Source organism: Podospora anserina, chromosome 2 (genome assembly GCF_000226545.1).
Source record: "Podospora anserina S mat+ genomic DNA chromosome 2, supercontig 2".
Taxonomy (NCBI): domain Eukaryota; kingdom Fungi; phylum Ascomycota; class Sordariomycetes; order Sordariales; family Podosporaceae; genus Podospora; species Podospora anserina.
The window spans coordinates 1,074,632-1,084,433 of NW_001914858.1; the positions used below are offsets into that span (position 1 = coordinate 1,074,632).

The 9,802-nt window shown below is 53.2% G+C and overlaps 3 protein-coding genes across 3 annotated transcripts; 2 read left to right on the forward strand and 1 right to left on the reverse strand.

Moving 5' to 3' along the window:
- Positions 1–468: 468 nt before the first annotated feature.
- PODANS_2_2740 (uncharacterized protein) lies at positions 469–1,353 on the forward strand (the record flags this gene model as incomplete). The annotated part of the gene is made up of 1 exon (XM_001910983.1): positions 469–1,353. The coding sequence occupies one exon, from the start codon at positions 469–471 to the stop codon at positions 1,351–1,353; it is 885 nt and encodes a 294-aa protein (XP_001911018.1).
- Positions 1,354–2,618: 1,265 nt separating this feature from the next.
- Positions 2,619–6,528, reverse strand: PODANS_2_2750 (uncharacterized protein; the record flags this gene model as incomplete). The annotated part of the gene is made up of 3 exons (XM_001910984.1): positions 2,619–2,636; positions 2,702–6,441; positions 6,498–6,528. The coding sequence occupies 3 exons, from the start codon at positions 6,526–6,528 to the stop codon at positions 2,619–2,621; spliced, it is 3,789 nt and encodes a 1,262-aa protein (XP_001911019.1).
- A 1,371-nt stretch (positions 6,529–7,899) lies between these two features.
- Positions 7,900–9,531, forward strand: PODANS_2_2770 (uncharacterized protein; the record flags this gene model as incomplete). Its single annotated transcript, XM_001910985.1, has 1 exon — positions 7,900–9,531. One exon carries the CDS (start codon positions 7,900–7,902, stop codon positions 9,529–9,531), a length of 1,632 nt encoding a protein of 543 aa, XP_001911020.1.
- Positions 9,532–9,802: the final 271 nt, after the last annotated feature.

Here is a 9,802-nt window from a genome sequence, read left to right on the forward strand (position 1 = left end):
AAAGGCTAATAGTCGCAAGGATGTGGGGATGTCAATTCAAGTTGCGCCTTATCGATAAGAGCTGCGATAAGATTGATTTTAGCAGCGTTTTCTTCTAGAACAAAGCGGCGGCCACCAACCGAATCACCGGATGCTCACATCCTTGCGCCGCGTCTTGTCAGTTGCTGGGTGCCAAGAGAAAGTGAAGTGACAAGGCTCAGCCTCCTCCAACCTTGAATTTCTGCCTTTTGATCAACCTGCCTCTTCCCACCAGGCGACAGACTTTCGCGCACCTCACTCCCACTCTCGCTCTCTCTCCATCCTGCAACCCGCCGCGACACACATTACACCCGACAAGTCTCTCGTTTGTGTGGGCATTTCCTACTTCTCTCATCTGCGCCAGCCAACCCGCTTTCCTTTACTGCGACACCGGCCTCTTCTCTCACCACAACCAACACCTAGCCAACTTCCCCTTCACCACCGCCCAAAATGTCCGACTCACACTCCCTAGCCCAAATCCTCATCCGCTCCGTCATCCGCGCCTTCCACACCACCCAAGAAGTCCTCGCCATCGAAGCCCTGGTCCAACACTCCTGCCTGCGCGACGACGAGCTAGCCTACCTTATGAAGATGAACACCAAAGACCTCCACCGCCTCTGCGCCTCCCTCCGCGACGCCCGGTTTTTAACCGTACACACCCGCCCGGAAGTCATTGAGGGCAAAACCCGGCCTGTCAACAGGACATACTACTACATCGACTACCAGCAAACCGTCGACGCCATCAAGTGGCGCGTCTACAAGACAGACAAGGACATGCAGGGCATCGCCAAACCACAGGACGAAAGCAAGGAGTATTCCTGCCCCAGGTGTAAATCCCAGTGGACGCAGCTAGAAGTGCTGGACAGCGTGAGCATAGAGGGGTTCTTGTGTCTACGATGCGAGGCTGTGCTTGAGAGGAGTCAAGAGCAGGAGCAACCCGGTCATCAGCAGTTGTCGAGGATGAATAACCAGTTTAAATTCATGACGGACATGCTGCAGCAGATCGACAAGGGGCTGGTGCCAGAATGCAGTTTTGACAAGGCGATTGCGGTGGCGAGACCGATTGTACGGGAGGCGATGCATGAGGTTTTGGCGAGCGTGCCGGTGGAGGATGCGGGGGGGATGGGGAAGCCGTCTGCGGTCAAGGGGTTGGCGAACATGGGGCCGAAGACGATGCAGGTTACGATCAGTGATGGGAATGAGGAGGCGGAGCTGATTGAGAGTAGGAAGAGGAAGGAGAGGTTTTTGAGGGAGAACGCGCTGCCGAGTTGGATTACGGATAGCTCGGTGCCGGGCGCCGGCTGCGACGGCTGCGCCCCCGGTGGTGAGCTTTGAGATGAGGGATGCGGATGGGGGGGATGGGGGACGGGTTGGGAAGAGGGTGAAGGTGGAGGGGGAGATGAGCTTTAAGATAGAGGAGGATGAGGAGGATGATTTGGAGTTTGAGGATGTGGTTTAGGGGGGGTTGCTGGGGTTGTAAAGGATTTCATGGGGGTCGATTCGGAGGCTGCTGGAGCGGTGGCCGTGAAGGATGAGTCTACAGATGATGAAAAGGGTGTGGATTTGGGCAAGGATGAATTGGAGGACGATGATTCGGACGGCTACTATTCCGAAGACGACAAAACTTGGTTGGCTATTATAGGTCATGGTGGGAAAGAGACCGGCCATGCTGAACGAGAATGCCATCTGGGGAAGTCGCAGGGGTGGCCTCTGCTTTGAGAGAAGTGGTAGGGGAAGATGGGGATTTGGAGGCGTGGACATGGCTCGCGTTGCTGGATGTGAGCGGGGAGCGCAGCGATGGTGTGGCTGATGGGGCGCTGAAGGAGATGTCATAAACCTTCAGTCTGAAACACTCCCCTATGGCACCAGCGTTTTTCATTCTTTTTAATCTTTTGGACAGGTTATAACAAAAAGCGGAAGGTAGGCGGCATCAGCATGTGTTCTTTGCATTTTCCCATACCCAACTGACGGGGGATTCGGTTTGGGTTGTTTGGCGTTTTGGGGGGTCTAGTCTGGTCTGGTATATACCGGTTTTTTTTTCATGTTTTTTTTTCACACACCTGGAAAGCTATAATTTGACGACGAGCTGTTGTGGAGCGGAAAACCAAAGCTGTGTGTGTGTGTGTGTGTGTGTGTGTGTGTGTGTGTGTGTGTGTGTGTGTGTGTGTGTGTGTGTGTGTGTGTGTGTGTGTGTGTGGACAACAACGGCCAAATAGAGTGTGGTATTTGTATTTAGACAATAGGAAGGAAAGAAAAGAGAGAACAAGAACTGAGAGGAGCTCCCATTAGCTCTGATATCATCATCAACAATCCCTATCGCTCGTGCGCCTTCGCTCAAAAGCAAGCAACATTTGGAAAAAGTGTGATGAACAAGAAATGAAAACAAGCAAAAAGTAGTATTTCCTTGAAAAAGAAAAAAAAGATATCGCCTCCCTTGATACCTGAGAACCCTGCCACGCAAATAAACATAAAACAAAGAGGTAGCAACAACACCCCCAACACCTCCGCCAACCAACCAACCGAACCCCGACCAAGCCATAGTCCCCCTTATTTACTTACTTCCCTTCCCATTCCCACCCTACACCTTTTAGCCATGTTGTTTATACATACTTCCTCAACTGCAGTCCACACGTCAGCAAACCTGTCTCAATGTTTTCAGATAAAAGCAAAAAGAGGTACTCACATCCAGCGTCAACGTCTCCGAACTATTCGCAGCCTGGTCCCTATACACCCCCACAAGACTCTCGCTGTGCTGAAACAGCGTCGGCTTCAAGCTGATCACAATAAACTGCATCCCCGGCCCGGCATGCTCCCGGATGTACTTTGTGATCTTTTCCACATTCGCATTATCCAGCGCGGCGTCCACCTCGTCCAGCACAAAGAACGGGCTGGGCTGGTAGCTATGAATCGCAAACAACAGCGCCAGCGCCGCCATCGTCTTTTCGCCGCCCGACAGGTGCTCCATGTCCCGGAAGCGCTTGAGCGGCGGCATGGCGTGGTACTTGATCCCGGATAGGTACGGCGTCTCCGTGTCCTCCTCGATGTCGAGATAGGCTTGCCCACCCAAGGGGTACGCATCACTCCGCGTGAGATCCTTGTACACGTGTGTGATCTGCTCTTGGATGTGGCTGAAGGCCTTGTTAAAGAGCTCGAACCGCTGCTGTTTGACTCTAGAAAACGCGTCGCGGGCTTCTTTGAGGGCGGTTTTGCTGTCTTCCCAGTCCTTGTCAGTTGACTGGAGCCGGGTCTTGACCGACTCGAGACGCTCCATGGCGCGCATGTTGGGGTTGAGCTTCTCGAGCTCGGTCGTGAGGGAAGATATGCGCTCTTGGAGCTTATCTTCAAAGTCATCGTCCGAGTCTTTGAGGTCGTCGTCGAGGTTGTCAAAGTCGATTTCGATGCCGTAGTCGTCCATGGCCGCCTCGAGGACCTCGTCCGCCTCGGCGTCTTCGTCCATGTCGACGTCCATGGCGTCTTGGTCTTTCTGGAGGAGGACGTCTTCGTTGGGGATGTCGTCTAGAGAACCCTGCTTAAGGGGGATCTGGATCTGCTCCAACTTGCAGCGGCGCAGGAGGGCGAACTTGCCGGCGCTGTTCTTTTGGACGACGGACTCGAGGTTGGAGATTTCTTTTAGTCGGGCGTCGATGTCTTTGCTTCTCCTTTGGAGGTCGGCCTTGGCTTCCGAGACCTTCTTGGTCTTTTCGGCGTGTCTGGTCCGGACAACCTCTAGGCTTTCGGAGAGGGCTTCGAGCTCGTCTTGGTCTTGGCCCATGGCTTCCTCAATGTTGCTCTTTTCCTCCTGGTATGACTGGACTTCCTGTTGGTGCCGCTTGAGTTGTTGCTCCATGTTCTTTACTCGTTCAGTGCTGGAGCTGAGCTGTGACGTCTCCCAGCTCAAGCTGTTTTGAATGCTCTTCTTCTGGATGTCAAATGCCTGGCGCTTCTGGGCAGCCTCCTGCTCCAAAGTCCCTTGCTGGGCCTCGTAGTCACGAATGTTCTCATATCCAAGCCTCTTGCAGAAGTCGGCGTAGATCCTATCTTCGACGCCCTGAATGGCCTTTTCGAACTTCTCCACGGTTGCCCGGGTACGCTCCAGCTCGCCCTTCTTGTCGTCGAATTTGGGCTGGAAGCTCGCCAGTTCCTGCTTCGCGTTGTCGAGCTCCTTTAGCTTACTCTTAAGATTCTTTTCAAAGGCAGCCAACTCGCTCTTTTGCAGGCGAAGACGCTGCTCCAGAGAGGCAATCTCGTTCTGGAGGTTATCCTCAGTGCCTCGCCGTCCCGCTCGTGGCAACTTGGCAATGTCGTCCTTGAACTTCTCAGCCAAACGCGTGAGATTCTCAACATCAACCTGCTCGAACCGGCGCTTATTGCCCTTGTCCTCATTCAAGCGACCACCCGTCATGGTACCGGCCTTGTGAATCACGTAGCCTTGCAGTGTCACAGCCTTGACCTGGATCTTCTTGCCATAGACAATCTCCTTGGCCACCTCGAGGTTGTCACAGACCACGGACCCGCCGCAGGCATAGGCAATCGCCCGCTCCAGCGTTGGATCAAAGTCGATGGTGTCAATGGTCAATCTGGCACCCGCAATGCCCTTGACGGCAGAGTTTGAGGTGTTTACCTTGATGTTGTCCAACGGAATGAAGGTCATGGAGGGGAGCCGACCGTCCTTGAGAAACTGGATGCAGTCAACAGCTGTCTTCTCGGTGTCGACAATCACCCCGTCGAATTCGCGACCAAGGGCAGTGATGACCGCCTCGTCGTACTTCTTCTGTTTCGGCTTGCAAAGCTCACCAACTCGCCCGCGAACACCAGGGTAGATGCGTTTGAGGTCACTGATAATGTTGCGCGTCCTTGTCTCCCTCTCATTCTGCCGCCTGCCCATGTCCGCATCTTCGAGTTTCCTCAGGACGTCGCGGAGCTTCTCCTCGAGTTCAGTGTGGGTGTTATTGATCCTAATACGCTCCGACTGAACACTATTGTACTCCTTTTTCTTGGCGTCGATCTCCGTTGTAATCTGCCTGATGAAGTCTTGACAAGCATCCCGGCGTTCTGTGATGACCCGGACCTCACCCTGCAGTTTGTCGATGCTGGCTTCAAAGTTGTCTATCCTGCCACCAAGACTGTTGAATGTCGCCTCGTCGCTCTTCAATTGTCGTCGCAGATTATCCAGCTTTTGTCGATTGTCTGTTGACTTCTTCATCGCCTCTGCTTGCAGCTTGTCGTATTCTTTCCTGTCCGCATCGCTGAGCTCCTTGCCCTGCTTCTTCAGCGTTTCGGCCCATTGCTTCTCAAACTGTCGGTGCGCTTTTTCCACTTGTGACAAGTCCTTTGTGTACTTTTGCACAGCCGCCGTCTTCTCGTCGCGGAGTTTCTTGAGATCGGCAATCCTCTTTCGTAGCATTTCCATATCCCGGGAGCTCTGTGTGATCTTCTCATCAATTGGTACCAGGCTGTTTTCTCTTTCCTCAATGCTCTTTTCCTTGGCCTTGATCGTCTTCTCGATCTTGTGGACCTCACGGGCAACGCTGGTTTGTTCCTTGCGCGCAGCCTCCAGCCTCTTTTCGAATGTCTCAACGTTTCGGCGGAACTCCTTGAGATTCTCCTGGTGCTCTTGAATCTGGGCGCTTGACTCGTCCATCACCCGTTGAAAGTGGTACAGCTTCCACAGAATGTGAGTGATAACGGCCTCGTCCCTTTCCTCTGTCTTCTTCTGGAAGTTCTCGGCCTCCTTCTTTTGCTCCTGATACTGCTTGATCTCGCCATTGATGCCTCTTCTTCTGATGAGTTGAAAGTTTTGGTTTTCGAGAGCCTGCTCTTCCTCGGCCTGGAGTTTCTCGTACTCGGCCTTGTATTCCAAACTACCCGAGATCTGCTCGATCAAGCGTGTGAGGTCCTGTGGTGACTGCGCAGCGATGGCCTCGACATCACCTTGGAACACCAAAAAGTTGCGCGCCTTGATCAGGATGTTCTCCGTCTCGAGGGCCTCGTTGTACTGCTGGGCGGTAACCACGCGGTCGTTGATTCGGTACTCGCTAGAACCGTTGCTCGTGATCGTGCGCTTCCAACTTTGCTCATCACCGGCATCATCTTCGTACACGGCCATTACCCAGGCGGATTTGGGGTCGTTTCTCGTCGCTCTTTGCGAAGAGCCATCGTCATCGCCATTCTCGACGCCGTTGGTGTGGCCATTGGTGGCTGGTGCAGCTGTGCCGTCGTCTTGGATCTTCGAAGTTTTCATGACCCGGCCGCGATAAACCAGGTCGCGAAGGTGCGACGATCGCAGATGTGACGACTTGATGCCAAGGACGAAGGAGATGGCGTCCATCGAGTTGGATTTACCAGAGCCATTGGGACCGATGATGGAGGTGAAGTAGGAGTCGCCAAACAAGAGTGTGTGGTGGCCCTTGTAGGACTTGAAGTCTTTGAAAGCACTGTTAGCTTTAACCTACAAGACATGGCCAGCAGGTATCACGTACTGAAAAGCTCGAGGCGGAGGAGCTTCCCCATGGTCGCGGTGGCCCCGACACGCGGAGCGGGATGTTGTCGAAGAGTCGCGTCAAATGGAGGGGATTCGCAAGGGCAATTGCGCGGTCAAAGGGCCCGTAAAAATAGTGGCGCGACGGTCAGGACGAAAACGCGCGCAGAAATAGATACGAGAAGAAAAAGAAGTGTTGGTGAAGCAGTCTTCAATCGCGCCAGGACCATAACCGAACGGCCTGAATTTACCATCGCGACGGGAAGGGCGCCGTTATGGTGGGGGAGCGGGTGCACGTGCCATATCTGCCTAAAGGGTTAGGGTTGGTTGGCGCTCTGTAGCCATGTGTAAGATGACGGTCTGCTTGAAGAGCGAGTGTAGCTCAAGAGCTATTCTAGTTGCTTAAGAGCTATGCTAGTTTCTCAAGAGCTATGTTAGTTGATATTGCTTTGGACTATGGTTGGCGCATTCGTGAGCACTACGCTGTAGACAAGTAAGGCAACGCACATTGTATTCTGAACCATAGGTACCTGACAAAAAAGTTAATCTGCCTCGAAAGATAGTTCGTAATATGCCTTGAAAGATAGTCAGTATGCCTTCAGAGATAGTCAAGAGGCCTATCAACTATCTTCCCCAGCATAGCTCAGAATATGGATATTTGTTGATTTGATACTTTTGCAGTGCCAATTATTTGTCCACAGCATACACTCATGAAGTTGCTGTTTCACGGAGATGATTGACATGTGAAAGGTAAACATCCGACTATTAATGCAAAGCTGCCTTTTACTTCCAAATGGGCACTCATGTCTGGCTACCTGAATATGGAGTCATCTGATCGAAGCAGAGCTGCGATGCAACCGGCAGGCAATTTGAGGTCGAAATGGAGGTCCACCTCGTCAAAGGACGGGACCGAAGCCAAGTCCTGTTCCATGATGGTGGGTGCCGTTTCAAGCCTTCTGGCCACTGAGCGAAGCCCCTCAGAACACGCCCAGCGCTGCAGCCGGTGAGGGCAGGGGTCTGGGGGCCTGGGGCAGACGCTAAATATGCAGCAACAACGTCAACACCACCTTTCTCCTCCGCTTTCTTGGTTGTCCAAGTCAGGTCTGGTGGTTGCATCACAAGCTGCCAACTCTGCCCACGACGGTGTCACCCTCACCCTCACCTTCACCTTCTTAACTCATGTCTGACTGATTTGTTGTCCACCTGCCCCTCTCTGACGTTGCTCCATCTATTCACTTCAGGCAGCGCACCAGGCACCAAAGCTGTTCCACTTTCTTTTAGACCCAACCTCTGCGACAAAGAGGCCACCGGCCACATATCTCCCCTCCACTCCTCGACTGAAATATTGGACACGGTCCGCGTTTAAGGATACTTTACAGACATTCGAGATCAAGACCGCAATCATGGCCGAACCAGAAGTCGCATCAACTGACAGCGAAGCTGTCCCTACACCAGAAAACAGCACCCCCCTCGATGATGCCTCTCCTCTCGAAGAACATGTCCCCTCCATCGATACGCCAACCCTCGCGCCCACCTCCCCCGAGTCCCGTCTCTCTCGAAACCCTTCATTCTCCGGCAGCAGCAGCACCTACCAAGAAGACTGGGACTCCAACTTCCCCCCTCTGGACCGCCTAACTGTCTTGGAGCTGCTCGATAACTTCACCCTCCCGCAACAGCTTGAGAAACTCCAGAAGGGCATCTCAGCCCAGACTGAGAAAGTGCGCAAGTCCCGCGAAGCCTTCAACACCAAATCCCGCCAAGCCCGCGAGCGCATGGTAGACGAATGGCGCCGTCGTGTCCCCTCCGCTGAAGAGCAGCTCGACCGGTACCGCAAGCGCATGAGGAACTCGGTCGACAAACTCGGGAAACGATGGAACGACACCAAAGCTATCACCCTCCGCGAGAAGATCTCGTTCATCTTCGGTGTCATGAACATTTTTGTCTCGGGGTATCTAATCGGCGGCTGGCCAGAGTACATGCACTGGTGGTACACCATCCAGATCCTGTACTTTATGCCTATTCGCTTCTACACCTACCACAAGCGGGGATACCACTACTTTCTCGCCGACCTCTGCTACTTTGTCAACTTTCTCCTGTTGTTATCCGTTTGGGTCTTTCCAAAGAGTAAACGGCTGTTTACAGCCGTGTACTGCCTCGCATTTGGAAACAACGCCGTGGCAATCATCATGTGGCGCAACTCGCTGGTCTTCCACTCGTTTGATAAAGTCACCTCGCTCTTCATCCACATCATGCCCTGCGCGACGTTGCACTGCATCGTTCACTTAATCTCCCCCCAACACCAAGCCTCTCGCTTCCCAGCAATTTACACAATCAAGCACTCTCCCGCTGGCTCGCCAACCGCTTACGCCAACGTCCTGAGCATGCTAGCCTGGTCCACAATCCCGTACGCGATCTGGCAGTTGAGTTACTACTTTTTTATCACCGTCCGCCGGAGAGACAAAATCGCCGCCGGCCGCCCGACATCCTTCACCTGGCTCAGGCAATCGTATTCCAAAGTCTGGATCGGAAAGTTTGTGTTGGGGCTCCCGGAGGCGGGGCAGGAGCCAGCGTTCATGTTTATACAATATGCATACGCGGTCCTGACGATGCTACCGTGCAGCCTGTGGTTTTACTACAGGTGGGCGAGTGCGGGTTTTTTGGGAGTGGTTTTTGTTTGGTCGGTGTACAACGGGGCGACGTATTATATTGACGTTTTTGGAAAGAGGTTTCAGAAGGAGCTGGAGGCGATGAGGAAGGAGGTGGAGAGGTGGCAGGGTGAGCATGAGGGGTTGGTTGGTGGCGGCGGGGGGAGTGGTCATGGGGAGGAGAAGAAGGTTGGGCTTGGGGAGGGGATTAGTGGGAAGGTGCTGGATGAAAGGAGGGAGGGGGATGAGGATGGGGGGAGTGGGTTGGATAATATTCCGCTGTTGAATGATGAACGGCCGGCGGCGGCGATGGTTACGGGGTTGGAGGTTGATGATGGGGGGGCGAGGGATGTGGCTAGGGAGAGGAGGCAGGGGAGGGGGGGGATTTAATTTTGTTTTTTGAGGAGGGAAGGGATGGATGGGTTTTTTTGTTTTTCATTTGTGGTCTCGCGTGTGTGTGTCTGGCGTTGTTGTTGTTGTTGTTGTTGTTGTTGTGGTGGTGGTGGTGGTGGTGGTTGTTGTGGTTGTTGTTGTGGGAATAGGTTAGATTGTGGATTTTGGTTCGCGATATATACCCCCGCTTCTTTTTTATTGACATGAGAGAATAATGAGTCTGTTGCAAAATTATGTTTACTTTCGATGAGAATGTGTCAACGTGCTG